This window comes from Neovison vison, chromosome 14, assembly GCF_020171115.1.
Source record: "Neovison vison isolate M4711 chromosome 14, ASM_NN_V1, whole genome shotgun sequence".
In the NCBI taxonomy this organism is placed as follows: domain Eukaryota; kingdom Metazoa; phylum Chordata; class Mammalia; order Carnivora; family Mustelidae; genus Neogale; species Neogale vison.
Window position 1 is genome coordinate 11,671,965 of NC_058104.1, and position 15,775 is coordinate 11,687,739.

At 58.5% G+C, this 15,775-nt stretch overlaps 1 protein-coding gene and 1 long non-coding RNA gene across 2 annotated transcripts in view; one reads left to right on the plus strand and one right to left on the minus strand.

Annotated features, from left to right (window-relative positions):
• The window catches only part of ELN (elastin), a 29,827-nt gene extending 22,543 nt beyond the window's left edge, over nucleotides 1–7,284 (plus strand). Inside the window, exons 25-37 of the mRNA XM_044233191.1 lie at nucleotides 142–225; nucleotides 319–378; nucleotides 791–895; nucleotides 1,579–1,617; nucleotides 3,015–3,068; nucleotides 3,167–3,226; nucleotides 3,461–3,538; nucleotides 4,108–4,146; nucleotides 4,353–4,406; nucleotides 4,799–4,843; nucleotides 5,279–5,308; nucleotides 5,871–5,921; nucleotides 7,148–7,284. Coding sequence (XP_044089126.1) covers nucleotides 142–225; nucleotides 319–378; nucleotides 791–895; nucleotides 1,579–1,617; nucleotides 3,015–3,068; nucleotides 3,167–3,226; nucleotides 3,461–3,538; nucleotides 4,108–4,146; nucleotides 4,353–4,406; nucleotides 4,799–4,843; nucleotides 5,279–5,308; nucleotides 5,871–5,921; nucleotides 7,148–7,191 — 743 coding nt within the window. The 3' untranslated portion in view covers nucleotides 7,192–7,284. The remainder of the gene's footprint in view (nucleotides 1–141; nucleotides 226–318; nucleotides 379–790; nucleotides 896–1,578; nucleotides 1,618–3,014; nucleotides 3,069–3,166; nucleotides 3,227–3,460; nucleotides 3,539–4,107; nucleotides 4,147–4,352; nucleotides 4,407–4,798; nucleotides 4,844–5,278; nucleotides 5,309–5,870; nucleotides 5,922–7,147) is intronic.
• A 4,680-nt stretch (nucleotides 7,285–11,964) lies between these two features.
• LOC122896064 lies at nucleotides 11,965–15,708 on the minus strand. The gene is made up of 3 exons (XR_006382349.1): nucleotides 15,501–15,708; nucleotides 14,568–14,728; nucleotides 11,965–12,226 (listed from the first exon to the last, which is right to left on the minus strand). It is a non-coding gene; the product is annotated as an uncharacterized LOC122896064 (long non-coding RNA).
• Between the last annotated feature and the right edge of the window lie 67 nt (nucleotides 15,709–15,775).

Here is a 15,775-nt window from a genome sequence, read left to right on the forward strand (position 1 = left end):
GGCGCTGAGGCCCCCGGAGGGAAAGTAATGTGGCCGTCACACATTACTCGTCCGGGCTGGGACAAGAGCCTGCGGCTCTTTCTGTCGGTTTCCGTCCTTGGTCATGACCTGGTTAAGAACATGCTCTTCTTACTCTTGCAGGGCTAGGCCCCGGGGTCGGCGTGGGTCCTGGTGTGGGTCCCGGCGTCGGTCCCGGCATTGGTATTGGCCCCGGCGGTGTTGCAGGTGAGCTGCCCGAGTGAGCGGGCCTGAGGGGCCTCCGAATCCTCCCTGGGTGCTGTCCCTGACCCTGAATTCCCTCCCTCCCTCTCCCTGCAGGAGCAGGGACCCCCGCTGCAGCCAAAGCCGCTGCTAAGGCAGCCGCCAAAGCCCAGTACCGTGAGTACCGAGCCTGAGGGGCGCCCTCCCCACCTGCCCCAGAGCAGCCACCAGAGGGCTCGGAAGCACAGATGGGGCACGAGGGAGACCTGGGTTCAAGTCCTGGGTCCCACACTAGCCAGGCGACCTCCGAGTCCCCTCCCTGTCCTCCAGTGTGACATGTGGGATGTCCAAAACCACCGTGTAGCCCAGAATGCCAGCCTGGGAGGGGCTGGACCTGGCAGTCAGTGGGTGTTTTAGGAAGACCATTCTTGGTGGCGCTATAGAGGGCAGGTTCAGTGGCAGGAGGCCCCTACTTGTGTCTGGGTCGCCCCGCCAGGGGCTGACTCAGCTCCCCAGGCAGGACCCGCCATGCTCCCTGCGCATGCTCCCTGCCTGCTGTGCCCCCTCCACCACTGTCCATGTCCCCCAGGGGCTGCAGCCGGACTTCCTGCCGGCGTTCCCGGCTTTGGGGTTGGTGCCGGCGTTCCCGGATTCGGAGTTGGTGCTGGTGTTCCCGGGTTTGGAGCTGGTGCAGGTGAGGGGCCTTTTGGGCCTAGGTAGAAACTGCCCCCTGAGCTCAGAGGAGGGGGACCCCTGTTCCTGCCCGCACATCCCGAGCAGCCTCACTCGGGGCCTTGTAGTGAGCCCCCCATTAGGTTCTCCTGAGCCGTCAGAGATGACCGGGTAACAGGTGGCAGGCTGGGCAAAGGGGGCCCCAGGCCGCTAGATCTCAGAGTTTCTGCCCACTCAGTTAGACGAGTGACAAGGGTTCCGAACGGAAAAGTAACCCACTACCCCAGAAAGGAGGGTGGAGGTCTGTGGGGTCAGTGGGCCTGAGGGGGCCGGTCTGGCTGCCCTCCAGGAGCACGCTATGGTAAGGGGGCCACTAGGACCTCCAGGTCTTCACCTCCTGCCTGCTCCACATACAGCCTCAGGCAGATCACACTGTGCCTGGAGGAGAAGGAAAGGGCAGACGGAAGGAAGAGACATGGTTGAGCCTTCAACCAGCCCCAGACCAGGCTGGCCGCGGCACGGTTAGATACCAGAGCTCTCTACCTGGCAGGGTGGGCTCCTGGCTGGGGCGCCGCGGTTTCAGAGCCTTGAGAGGAGCAAGGAAGGCTGAGGAAGTCAGGGAGGGCTCCCTAGAGGAGCCAGAACGCCCAGGCACAGATCTCGGCTGCTGACCGGCCCCCTTTTCCTTTTTTCTCTTTCCCCCAGTCCCTGGAACCCTGGCGGCAGCTAAAGCAGCCAAATATGGTGAGTGCACTCCCCAACGGCCCCCTGTGGTTAGTCTGCTTGCTGCCCACCCTGGCCCTGACCCTGACCATGGGGCTCCCCTCCGTGGGGCTGCGGCCCAGTGCCCAGAGCCCACAGCACAGGGCTAGGAGGGTCAGGGTGGGGAAAGGCAGTTTCTAGGACACATTAATGATGGTTTAGTAGACCTGGTTCCTGCCCACTAAATACCTAGCGTGCCCCCAGCTCTGGGACAACTCAAAATGCCCCTCACATTTCCAACACCCATGGTGGCAGCTCCTTGAGGAGGACCACGGTCCCTAAGGCCCTCCTGGCCCCTGACAGTTTCATGGGACCCAAGACCAGGGGCCAGAGCCCAGGCCTGCCTCCCCAGCAGAGCCGGGACACCTCGCCTAGGCCCTCGGCCTCCTGCCTGCCTTGCTGTCAGCACAGCAGCAAGCCTCCGGCAGCTGGGACCTTCAGCAGCGAGCCCGGAGGACGTGGCAAGCCCCGCCTGGACAGCCAGACCCACGCTGTCTGTGACCCCAGCATTCCTGGCCTCCGAGAAGCCAGCCCAGGGCCCCTGCCAGGGAACCGCCAACCAGCCCTGGCCAGCCCGCTTGGGGCCAGTTTCCACCTCGGAAAATCCCGGCTTCCTCAGCCCCCACCCCCCACGGGCCTGGTGACCCACAGGCCCCTCTTCTGTTCCCGGCCGGCGGCTGGCTTGTCTGAGTCTAACAGACGTTGCCAGGGAAACAAAGCAGTTGAGGGCACCGGCTCCCAAGCCACATGTTGCCGGTGGAAACGCGAGGACATTGCTTAACCTCTGGTGTGCCTCAATTTTCTCATCTGCAAAATGGGGATGCTAAGGGTCCCTACCTTCCCTGCTGTAGTGAATGAGAAGCAGGCGACTCTGTGCAAAGCACAGAGAAGGGTGAACGTTGCATCAGGTGTTAGCCGTGACCACACCCGGCAGCTCAGCCCTAGGAGGTGGTTCAGAACTCAGAGTGTGTGCACCGGGTGTGGGGGGTGTCCCTTGGCTCCCCTAGATGCCCGCAGCAGGAGCAGAGCAAGGATCTCCAGCTCTGCGGCTCAGAGAGGTGACAGCTAGGAGAGGAGAAAGCAGAATTCGAACACAGGGCTGTCGGACCTGAGATTAGCTTCGCCCCTCAGCAGCTCCTGGCCTCCAGTGGCTCCCAGCACTAACTGGCTGGGAAGGAGAAGAAATGGGCAGGCCAAGGCTCGGGTTTGGGGGCAGGGGGCTTGCCCAATTGTGCAGGACAGAGCTGGGTGTCTGTCCCATGCCCCTTCCCACTGGGTCACATGGCTTTGGCCACCTGTCTGCTTGCCTAGCGTCCCTGGGCCAGGGAGCCCCCATCCTAGAGAAATTGGGATACCGACTTCCCATTTTCTCTCCGCAGGAGCTGGAGGGGCCGGGGCTCTCGGAGGAGCAGGTGTCCCAGGCGGTGTGGCAGGTGAGTCGAAAGCCCAGGACAGGCTGGGCAGGGAGGAAGACAGACCAGTGGAGAGTCCCCTTCCCCCCCCCAACCCTGAGCTCCTTCTGTGTCCCCAGGAGTCGGACCTGCGGCCTCTGCCGCTGCTGCCAAAGCCGCCGCCAAAGCTGCCCAGTATGGTGAGCACTGGTTGGGGCGCGGCCACCCAGCCCCTCGGGCTTCGTTGGGGAGGGGGGCTTCTGACCGTGCCTGGGGCCCTCAGGGGCGTCATCTCCCCAGAGCCCAGGCCACACCCTGGCCCCACTAGGCCCTGGGAGCTCAGGTTCTACCTGGGTCCCTGGAGAAGCCCCCCACTGTCTGGCAGGCAGACCTGCCATCCCCACCCCTAGTTTAACACACAGCTCTCTCCACAGGCCTCGGGGGAGCCGGAGCCCTGGGAGCCGGGGGGCTCGGAGCCGGAGGAGCCATCCCAGGGGTTGGGGGCTTTGGAGGTGAGGAATTGCTGAGGAATCAGAGGGTGCAGGGGGCACGTGTGTGTGTGTGTGTGTGTGTGTGTGTGAGAGAGAGAGAGAGAGAGAGAGACTGAGATTTCTTCCTACCTGCCACACCGGCCCCAGCCTTTGAAGGACTTTCCACAAGCGCCCGCTGGAGCCCCCTCCTGTCTGTCTCCTGCCTCAGCCCACCCACCCGCTTTAAGTGGGAGTTCATCGGGATGATGGTGGCTGTGCCCATTTTCCGGAGGAGAACAGCAAAGCCAGCAGGGAAATGTGTTTCCCCGAAGTCTCTGCCACCGCGGGGGGCAGGGGGGAGCTCGTGTTGACATGTCACTCTTTCGTGGGTTGTCATTGTGTCCCCCTGCCTAAATTGGCCCAAATCTCGTCCCCGTGCTCCAGACTAGACACAGGGGAAGAAATCACTAAAGTGTGCACTGGGGGGGGGGTAGATGAGGGAGGGTGGCAGGTGGACGGTGGCAGGTGACGAGTGGGTGAGCAGGCCAGGAGGGGACATGGCTCTGAGAGGGGGGAGCAGTTCCTGAGCCCTCTGCCCCATGTCTCCCCAGGTGTGTCCCCAGCCGCAGCTGCTAAAGCAGCCAAATATGGTGAGTTTCCTCCTCGGCCTCCCTCTGCCCAGGCAGCTGCTTCTGCCGCACCCCCGTTGCCTCATCCGTGCCCCAGGTCCCACTCAGTCCTGCTCACAGGAGCCCTGAAGGCCTGTGCAGGACGTCCCTGTCCCCAGAACCAGAGGGGGATGCTCAGGGCCCCTTCAGCTGTGCCTCGTCCGAGCCCCCGTCCACCCTCTTCTCAGGTGCCGCTGGCCTTGGAGGTGTCCTGGGAGCCACCAGGCCATTCCAAGTTGGAGGTAGGGGCCACCTCTCTTCGAGAACCTCTGCTCTGCCTGGGTCTAGAGGAGGCCCGTCTGGCTAGCAGGGGGGGTGGGCTCCTGGAATCGTAGCCAGCACAAGGACATGAGCGAGAGGGCGGAAGGGACAGTCCAGGAAAGGGAACATTGTGCCCCAGGAAAGGCGCAGCAGACCTCGGGCCAGCGGGCACACCGTGGGCGACAGACACCTGGCTGATGAGCTGGGGATATGGGCGCCCCCCGCTCCACCAGGATGCCAGGCAGACACAAGGCTTGTAAGGAAAGCTGATCTGCCAGCCAGAGGCACGTGGCAGGGAGGAGGTGGTCCTGGGCAGGAGACCAGGGGAGGGAAGCAGGGCCTGCCCCATGCCAACCCCAAGCTCCTCCCACAGGAGTTGCAGCAAGACCTGGCTTCGGACTGTCCCCTATTTTCCCAGGTACACCCGGGCTCCCTGTCCCCGCCCAGCCCTCTCCCCCACCCCCCTACCCCCCCACCCCCGTGCTGCAGCCCTGTCCTCCCCAACCCCTGCTTCATCTGAGATCAGAGTCAGGTGCAGGGGGGGGGGAGGGGGAGGGGGGGCCATGACCTCCCTTACACGAAGCTGGGTCTTCCCTCCTCCCCCTCCCCCTCCCCTGCAAAGCCAGGGAGCATCAGCTTTTCCAAAGCTCCACGTTCCAGATGCGGCAGCCTGAGACTCAGACAGTGCCAGGGGCTCGCCCAGGGTCATGCAAGGAGTGAGGCTGAGCCCAGGGCTCCTGACTACCCAGGCCCAGAACTCGGCTGCCCCCAGGGTGGGGAGAGGGGCCCCCTGGAGAGGCTGGGCGGGCTCCCCAGAGCAGACTCACTCACAGCCCCTCTCCTTGTCCCGCAGGTGGTGCAGCTGGGGGCCTGGGCATTGGTGGTGAGTCAGGGCACTGAGCTATTTTCATGGGGGGATGGGAGGGGTTAGGGGCTACCGTGGCCGCTGTGACCATGGCCACAGCCCCCCGGGGCTGGCTCTCTGATGTCAAGGAAATTCAGCCATGGGATATAGGGTTGGGGGCAAGGATCCCATTCCTGGGGCTCCCTGCCCAACATGTGACGGGACACCAGGAGACAGAGACCTGGGCCCGCCAGGTCTCTGGTGTAACTGGAGAGCCTGAAGGCCCCACAGAAAAGGAAAGGAAATGCATAAGGTGACAAGGGAGGCCAAAGCCTCAGGCATATTAGGTGGGGCAGCCTGCGTGGTCCGGGGTCTGGCTGGGGGGCAGGGGGAGCCCTCCTAGCTGCTCAGACCTCCACAGGCAGGATACCCTCCACAAGGAGCACAGCATTGTTCCAGCTGGGTGAGACCAAAGGCCAGGCTGCTGGCAGGAATGTGTTCAAAACCTTCTGTGACGGCTGGAGGCCTGGTATATGGTGGGGGTTCGGGGAGACGCAGCAAAGCCCGGCCCCCTTCCCAACCCCTACCCTTACCTCCACAGGCAAACCTCCCAAGCCCTATGGAGGGGCCCTGGGAGCCCTGGGATACCAAGGTGAGTAGAGCCCCAGCCCCTGGGAGAGGGCAGTGCAGGGAGGGGGCCAGACAGAGACAGAGGGCTGGGGGGGTCCATCAGCCTGGGAGAGGGGATCGACATTTGGACTAGGCCTAGTGGGGAGGGAGTGGGGAGGTCGGGGGGAGCCAGAGGCCTCATCCCCATTCCTGTGTCTACCTCTGACACAGACACTCAGAGCTACTAGTGGGCCTGGGACCCTCCTGGCTCTCCCTATGCCAGCCCTGGCAGTTTCTCCCTCCCGGCAGCTCACCCCACCCCCACCAGGAGGAGCCAAGGGAAAGAGAAGGGAGGAGGGCAAGGGAGGAACAGAAGAGAGAGAGGGTTCATGGGACAACAGACCCCTACAGTCAGGGAATTTGAGGGGTGGATGGGGACCCAAGGTGCCCCCAGCCAGGCAGTGTGGGCAGAAGCCACCCCGGGCCCAGACAGAGCCCCACCCTGGCTCCAAGATGCAGATGTGCCTCTGGGAGTTGGTGGGGGGCAGGTAATGGTCACCACCCCCCAAGGAACCTCCCAACAGTGCTCAAAGTAGATCCAAAGAGGCCCGGCTCCCTCCTGTTCTGCTCAGGCTGCAGATTCCCTCCCATCCGCCCTTGCTCCCCACTCCGCAGTGGGGCAGCTGGGGCCAGGACGGGGAGTGGCAGAGGCAAGGGCAGCCTGACCCTCTCCGGGGCACGGCTTGTTGCCTGTGGCCCAATCCCACCGGTTTCCAGCCCCGCCTCCCCCCCCCCAACCCCTTCACTGGGAGAAGCCCGTCCTGGCCCCACTCCGCGGCTCACTGCCACCAGGTGGCGGTAAGCAGCTGCGTTGGGTTCCATCAGGGCCGAAGGACTCCAGGTCCTACAGCGGTGCCCTGACGGCTTAGAACAAGGCTTGCCAATCAGGGTTGCTGAAGGCTTCCCAAACGCAGTGGACTCAGAATATAGAGACCTTGTCCGAGCCAGGCCCCTTCCCCTCCCTGAGTCTTGATTACCACCATCCCGTGGGCCCTGCTCCCACCCCCCTGCCTGATTAGGAATTAGGGCAGCACGATGGCTCAGAGCTCGGCAGGGGGTTGTGTGGCCAGGCTTCTCATGGCTTTGGAGCCTTTGTTCCCCACCGCGTTGGTGTGGGTCCAAGAAGAGTCTGGAGCTGGTCTGAGTGGGCAGGGGCTTGAGCAGGCCCTGGGAAGGGTCAGACTGTCATGGGTGCCTCTTCTCGCCCAGCTGGGGCCTGCCTGGGGAAATCCTGTGGCCGGAAGAGAAAGTGAGCGTCCCAGGACCCCTGACTCACGACCTCATCAACGTTGGTGCTACTGCTTGGTGGAGAATGTAAACCCCTTATGACCCCTTCCCCCCCCCCCCGTCGCCCCTCCCCAGTCCCCACCCCAGGAGCGGGGACAGGCCAGGCTGGGTGGCCTTGGAAATCCACAAAGCGAGGAAACAAGAGTGGTGGCCAAGCGGGACCCAGGAGCCCGCCCCTCCCCCGACTTCAGAGGCCAGGGGTGGGTGGGCTTAGCCCCCTGCCCCCACCCCTTCCCACCCAGGAGCTCCCCCTCCATACACTCTCCATCTCCAGGGGAACTTGGTGCTACGCGCTGGTGCTCTCATCTTCCTGGGGGGAGGGAGGAGGGAAGGGCAGCCCCTTGGGAACCCCCTCCCTGGGGCTCCTCTGAAGATGGTGCAGACACTCCCTGGGCAGTCCCACCTCCCCCCTGCCCATCAGGAACCCCCACCCCCCACCCCGGCTGTGGTCCAGTTGGTACCCAAGCACCTAAAGGCTCAAGCTGGATTCGGTCATACCACCTCTCAGCCCCCAGTCCCTGACTTACTCCCCAAATCTGGGACACCTGCAGATGAAAAGACGCTGCCCCCCCCCCAACATTGGGAACAGCCCTCTTGCTCTTGTGGAATTCATCCAGCCATCTGTCCATCCGTCCATCCATCCTTGTCCCCAGCTGACCGCCCAGCACCGCTGCCTGGCTGGGGGGCCCCCACCATCAGCCTGTTTAACCAGTCCAGACGGCCTGTGCCCCTCCTCCCCCTCTCCCCACACACCCCTACGATGGGGCCTGAGCACCCAGGGTTCGAGGAGCATGCCAGTTGGGGTGGCAGGAATCTCCTCCCCGACCTGGGTCCCCCCCCATGCAGTACTGTATCCCCCGTCCCTCCCTCGGACCCCTGTTTTGGGAGCATTTCCCACCCGTGCCCCGCCGTGCCCTGCCGGTCTCTTTGTGTCTCGCTGTGATAGATCAATAAATATTTTATTTTTTGTCCTGGATACTTGGGGATGATTTTTGATTGTTGATGTTCTCCTGGTTTTATTTTCGTGGTTAATTGATAAATAAAAATTTTTTTTTCTTCTGATCTGGGGAGCTATATTCCCCAGTAGAAGATTAATTTTAATCACTTTGGTATAACTCTGGATGAAATACATATTTTTTTTCTTTGAAATACGAAAAGAGAATTAACTGCTTGAGAAAAGACTAATAAATGAAAACCTTCGGAAGGAAACTGTTGTGGCTTACTTTGTCCTCTCTCATCTGCCCCAGGGTGGGAATGGGAACTTCCGTTCTTCAAGGTGTATTTGCAGGGGCGGGGAGAGGGGGCGGAGCTATTTACCAAAATCACCTGCCCTCCGATTCGGGCAACCCCTCCCCCTAGTTCTGCTCGCCCTTTACCAAGGAAAGCCCCTTGGCGGGGACAGACCCATCCAAGTGGGTCTCCCAGCCAGCCACGCCTTCCCCAGACCTAGCCCTTGGGCCCTAGACCTTGAGCACAGAGCCTGGCAGGTGGTCTCCAGATGCTGACCGCAGAGCTGAAGGGGTGGACCAGACCAAACCCTTGGCCTTGGTGCACAGCCATGTGGAGAGGGGAGAAATGGCCCCACTTAAGCGAACCAGAAGACCTCCCTGTGAGACATCCCCCGGAAGGAAGCGCTGTTCACCCACCCAGCCCTGCTTCGGTTCTTCTGGGAGCCTCGGAGGCCCCCATGCCCAAGGCCCTTCCCCTCCCCTTGGGGCCAGAAATCCACAGGGCCTGAGCCAGGTCCACCTGGAGCCCACGACTCCCCTTTATTTTTATTTTTTAAAGATTTTATTTATTCATTTGACAGAGAGAGAAATCACAAGTAGGCAGAGAGGCAGAGAGAGAGAAGAGGGGAAGCAGGCTCCCAGCTGAGCAGAGAGCCCGATGCGGGGCTTGATCCCAGGACCCTAGGATCATGACCTGAGCTGAAGACAGAGGCTTTAACCCACTGAGCCACCCAGGCACCCCCAGGACTCCCCCTTCAGACCACGCCCTGGGTGCCAGATTCTAGAATCCCCTGCCCCAACCACCAATTCCACTTCCAGGGCCCACATGGCGTCACACCTGCATCCGACCGACCTCCGGAGAGCCAACCCCACCGCCCCCGTGGGAGCCCCCCTAACACAGCAGGATGCAGAGGGATGTTTGTTGGGAGTGTGGGTATCTGTGCGTTTGCCTGCAAAGACCCACGCGGTGCCAGGGATGGAAAGAGAAGCGGGCGGGCTGATGCTCTGGGAGCAAATCCCAGAGCACAACGGAGTGAAAAAAGCCATTTCTCCCCGGGGCTCCTCCTTAGACTTCTCTCCACGTAGCAGCCAAAACAAATCCTTTCAAACCCAAGTCAAGTCAAGTCAAGGCATCAGGACCAGAGCCAGAGGCCTTCCCGCAGCCTCGGAGCCCCCACCTGAGTTGGACCAGCTGTTCTGAGCACGCCTCCCGCTCCCCAGCCCTCTGCCAGGCCAGGCCCTCTCGCTTTGCCTGGCAGGGAGGAGGCCTCCCCCCTACGGGTCAGCATCTGCCGTCTCCCCCTGCCTAGCAACGTGCTTGGCTCCCTCGCCGCCTCCAGTGACTCCAATGTCACCTTCTCAGCCTCCCTGTCTCAGATGACAAACTGTCCCCTCCTCCCTCACCTGTCCCCGCCTGCTTTCTCTCCAGAGTGCCCACCACCACGTGACACGGGACAGTTTCCCCACTTTGTCCCTCATCCATGCATGCCCCATCCCAGACTATAAATTCCCCGGAGGCTTAAACACTGTCTGAAGAACAAAAATCCTTAAACGCCTCGGCTTTCCTCGGTTATACGCTCTGGTAGAAAGACGGTCCGTGAATGTGTTGGGCTGATGAGAGCCTCAAAGATACCGGCTCCCCTACCCTGTGAATCTTACTGTGTTCATCTGCTCAGGGGCCCACAGCCAAGCACCCCAGACCGAGGGGCTTCAACCACGGAAATCCATTTTCTCACAGTTCTGGAGACCAGAACTCCCAGATCAAGGTGTGGACAGGCTTGGTTTCTTCAGAGACCCCCTCCTCGGCCTGTTCCCCCTGTGTCTCCCCACGGTGGCCTCCGATCCGTATCTGTTCCTAATCTCCTCGGTTCTTTTAAGTGAGGCTGGACCAGAGCCCATTCCGATGACCTCATTTTAACCTAATTGTCTCGTTCAAGGCTCTCTCTCCAAACGCAGTCACGATCGGAGGTACTGGGGGGGGAGGACTTCAACATGCGAAGTTTGCAGAGCTGTAAGTCAGCCCTGACAGTTACCTTACGTGGGAAAGCAGTCTTCACAGGTGTGATTCAGCGAAGGCTCGTGGGATGCGGGAGATTTTCCCGGTTGGCCCCAAATGCCACCGCAAGTATCCTCGTAACCATCGGGACAGACTATGCCAACAAATTGGGACAACCCAGAAGAAATGGATACACTCCTAGAAACACGCAACAGAGCGAGACTGAATCGTGAAGAAACAGAAAATCTGAAAAGATGACTAACAAGGAGATTGAATCAATAACCAAAATTCTTCCAACCAAAAAAAAAAAAAAAATCTCCCAACAAAGAAAAGCCCAGGACCAGATGGCTTCTCTGTTTTTTTTTTTTTTTTAAAGATTTTATTTACTTATTTTTGTGAGAGAGAATGAGTGCACAAGCAGGGGGAGTGACAGAGGCAGAGGGAGAAGCAGACTCCCTGCTGAGCAGGGAACCTGATGAGGGGCTCCATCCTGGGACCCTGGGATCATGACCCAAGCTGAAGGCAGACCATGATTCTGGCTCCCGCCGCCCCTGCCACCGGCCACCACTATGAGATCCAGGAGCAGCAGGTCCTATCCGGCCCCCAGTAAACAGCCCTTCTGGCCTCAGACCTGACTACAGTCCCTAAAACGGCCCCGACTTGGCTCCAGCCCCACTGTACCATGGCCTGGAAGCAGGCCTGCCCACCCAAGAACCAGCCAGCATCACAATGGAAGCACATTCAGGGACCCAGCAGAATCCACGCCCACCCACTTGGTGCCCGGCCAGCCAAACGCGGACCCGTCTGTGGGCCCAACAGATGAGCCTAACTCCAGCCCCACGATAACACGATCCCCAAGACAGGCCCATAAATCCAGGGAACGGGCAGGGGAAGGTCTTGAGCTATTAAAATGAGTCTGCAAAGCCTGTAAATAAAATCTTTTTTTTTTTTTTTAAAGATTTTATTTACTTATTTGACAGACAGAGATCACAAGTAGGCAGAGAGGCCGGCAGAGAGAGGGGGGAAGCAGGCTCCCCGCTGAGCAGAAAGCCCGATGCGGGGCTCGATCTCAGGACCCTGAGGTCATGACCTGAGCCGAAGGCAGAGGCTCTAACACACTGAGCCACCCAAGCGCCCCTAAATAAAATCTTAAAAAAATAAAAAATTGAGTCTGAAGGTGCGTCTACTCCTTCAGGGCCCGGACACCCATGCAAGGCTCCACACATCACCAAGAATCAGGTAAACACGACAGTGCCAAAGGGAACTAATGAAACTCCAGTGACCAGCTCCGAAGAAATGTAGAGCCATGAGTGTCCTGGCAGAGAATGCAAAGTAGTTGTCTCCGAGAAGCCCGGGGAACCATGAGAGGACACGGATACGCAACTCAACAAAATCAGGAACAGAACAAAATTCGAAGCTTAACAAACAGGGGCACCCCGGGGAGAGGGGACCCAGTCGGTGAAGCATCTGACTCTTGATTTCAGCTCAGGTCACCATCTTGGGGTCCTGGGATCGAGCCGCACATTGGCCTCCACACTGGGCATGGAGCCTGTTTAAGTTTTCTCTCTCTCTCTTCCCCTCTCCCCTGGTCACGTGCACATGTGAGCTAGCACACTCTCTTGATCTGTCTCCAAAACAAAAAAAGGGGGGTTAAGGTGGGGGTTGCTGGGTGGCTCTCTTGGTTGGGTGTCCGGTTCTTGATCTTGGCTCAGGTCGTGATCTCAGGGTCATGAGTTCGGGTCCCGTGCTGGAGCTCTGTGCTAGGCGTGGAGCCTACTTAATAGAAAAAATGATGAAGATGGTAAATTTATATTATGTGCTTTTAACTGCAGTTTAAAAAAGGAGAAGGTTAGGGGTACCTGGGTGGCTCAGAGGATTGGGCCTCTGCCTTCAGCTCAGGTCGTGGTCTCGGGGTCCTGAGATCAAGTCCCGCATCGGGCTCTCTGCTCAGTGGGGAGCCTGCTTCCTCCTCTCTCTTTCTGCCTACCTCTCTGTCTACTTGTGATCATCTCTCCCTCTGTGTCAAATAAGTAAATAAAATCTTTGAAATAAGAAAAAGAAAAAAAAAAGAAGTTTGAAGAGGAAAGGCACTGATTCTCCTCTAGAGTTTCCAGAAGGCTCTTTCCTTTGACTTGGGCTCAAACTGATTTCAGACTTCTGGTCTCCAGAACAGGGAGCAAATTAATTTCTGCAGTTTCTTAATTTGCCCCCCACCCCCCACACACACTCGCTTAAACCGAGTTTGTGGTAATTTTCTAGAGCAGCCCCCAGGAAACAGTCGATAAAGGATTCCCTCCAATGTCAGGGAAATCAGCAACACCAGGATTAAAAGCCAGGATAGGGGCACCTGGTTGGCTTAGTGGGAAAAGAGTTGTGAGTTCACGCTCAACGCTGGGGGTAGAGATTACTAAAATAAATAAATAAATAAATAAATAGACTTTGGGGGATGCCTCGGTGGCTCACTCAGTTAAGCATTTGCCTTTGGCTCAGGTCGTGATCTCAGGGTCCTGGCATCAAGGCCCACAGCGGGCTCCCTGCTCAGCAGGGAGTCTGCTTCTCCCTCTCCCTTTCACTCCTGCTCTCTCTGTCTCTCTCAGACAAATAAAATCTTTTAAAAATAAATAAATAAACTTAAAAAATAAATTTTTAAAATTAGAAAGAAAGAAAAGCCGGGGAAGGAGATAGGAGGAAGTGACGGAGAATGTTAAGTCATTGGGATGGGTGGGGACACCCGACCTCCAGTCAAAGAGCCAGTGATGAGCACAGGCTTGGGAAGTTGGAACAGCAGAGGAGGCTCACGATGGTGAACAAAAGTGAGCAAAGAGAGGAGAAATAAAAGCCAAGAACTAGCCAGGGGCTAAGTCCTGTAAAGATCAAAGTAGGGCTTTGGGTTTACAAGCAAGAAAATGCCACGCTTTGACCCATGTGTTCAGAAGCTCCGAAGGGTATTAGGAAGAAGTGACCCGGGACTACTGTCCGGTGCACCCGGCTTGACCAGGGAGGAAGAAGAAGTGGTGGAATTCTGGATATATGCTGTGTAGAAAGGCAGCAGAATGTGCCCACGGAACAGACACAAGGGGCAGAGGCAGAGAATGAGAGAAGTCAAGGCCACCGGCAAGTTTGGGCTTGAACCACTTTGAGAGGATGGTATGTCATCGACAGAAATGAGGAACCGCTGCGAATGGCAGCCCCGGGCACCCATGAAGAGCTCTGGCCTGGACACATTAAGCGTGAGGTGCCCATGTGCCATCCAAGTAGAGGCGCCAAGGAGACATTTGGGTGCTCAGGTCTCGCAGTTCAAAGACGGGGCAGGCGAGTCACCAAGCGACGTGTCTGGGTGAGGTCACCCAGAGTGGGCGAGAAGGGGGCAGACTGTGTCTGACCACGGGGATCCTGTGGTGCCAACTCTTTTTGTCCCGAGGCTAGGACAGCTCAGGCGTAGGCCCCTGCCTGGGTGATAGTCTTGGGCTCATCCTGTGACAGCATCCTTATCCCCCCCACGGAGCTTCTTGCTTGTCACGAGCTTCTGTTTCTCGCCAGGCACCAACTTCGCAAGTTCGGACAAATCCTAATCAGTGACCTGGAGTAAACGAGCCTTTCCCCCGGGGCTCTTGACCCATCACGAAAATTTTTATGGTGAACCCCATCAGTAAAATATTTTTTTTTATTTTTTAAAAGATTTTATCTATGTATTTGACAGAGACAGAGATCACAAGGAGGCAGAGGCGGGGGTGGGGGGGGGGCGGGGAGTGGGGAGCAGGCTTCCTGCTGAGCAGAGGGCCGGATGCGGGGCTCGATCCCAGGACCCTGAGATCATGACCTGAGCCCAAGGCAGAGGCTTTAAACCACTGAGCCACCCAGGTGCCCCTCCCATCAGTAAGATATTTTTGAGCAAACGTCATATATATGGCAAACAGACTCCTAAAACTTAATGGACCCAAGCCGGGACTCTCAGTTTGCTCCCCACCCCACACAAATAAAACACGGTCATCCCATCACTGCGCAAAAGCGGAGTTCACAAAGAGTCCTCCAAGGATGAAAAACAGTACTCGAACGACAGTATTATTTAAAAATACAAAACTCCTTTTTTTGTCTTCTAAAAAAAAAGACGTAATACCTTATACGAGCGACTGAACATGTCCGATCTGATGATCCAGTCCCTGGTCCTGCCGGGAACGGGGGCTGACAAGCAGTTCCTACCAGGGACAGATGCCCCGTCTTTTTGGTTCATCTTACAGGACCAGCATTGTCTTCCATCTCGGCTTTCTTTTCAGGAATCTACGGCAGCCACAGGTCCGTCTGTGATCGTTAGTTTTGTTAAAACTTGACAAAATCACCCAGCTAAGTCGGCACAGGCGCAGGGTCCCTCCAGGTCCACTCTGTGCCCCCCTCCAGCCTGCACGATGGCCCGCTCGGGAAGCCATCTGACCAAGACAGAGCAAGGGCACCGATACCAATATAAATATTAAGTATTTTTAAAGCCCAGCTTCTTTCTTATCAGAAATTAAAATTCTAATATTTTCTTCCCTCCCCCAGGTAACTGTTTTTTGCATCCAGGGCTGAGGGCCCCTGCCTAGCCAGCACTGGCTGCTGGCCCTGGCTAGAGGAGCCTACACACTCGTGATTATGTAGAACCCAAGTGGGGGCAGATCTAGATGCCCCTTGTTCACTGGGCGCCCCTGGGCACGGTGCTCAGCCTCTCTGCTCACCCCTTCTCTGCAAGGGAATGAAGTGGGGGAGGAGTCTAAAGGGTCACCCCTCCCCAGGTCCAGCATTCTAGGATTCTTCACTTCCAGGCAGAATGGTTCATCTCTTCAGTGCTAGACCGGGGACCCGAGCTTTGGGGACAGCGCAATTCCTCTGGCCATTTCAAAGCTGTGCCTCCTCCTGCACCCTGGGCAGGGCTGGAGCTCCAAGCCTGCAACACTGGGGAGAGCAGACCCCTGAGCCCATCTGTCACAGCCCCCCAGGGGTCCGCTCCTCCCCAGAGCGTCCTCCTTTAGCTCCCTGCCTAGCCGGTGAGGGCCTGAGACGTGGGCCATCGCCTTACCCCCGCCGGGGCCTGACCTCACTGCAGGGGTCAGAGAGGGAGAGGACGTGAGAGGCGCCCCTCCTCAAGGCGGCCACCACGGTCCTTCCTCAGGGTCCACACCGCCTCCTCCAGCGCCGGTCTGGGCTCTTGGTCATCAGCTGACTTAGGTCACAGGGGCCCCCCGCGGGGAAACTGAGGCCCCCCGTCCAGGCCTCCGCATCCTCCTAGGCTGCCGCACCCGCACCGGAGCACGCTTCCCCTCCGATGCCGCAGTTTTGCGCTCACGAGGCCCC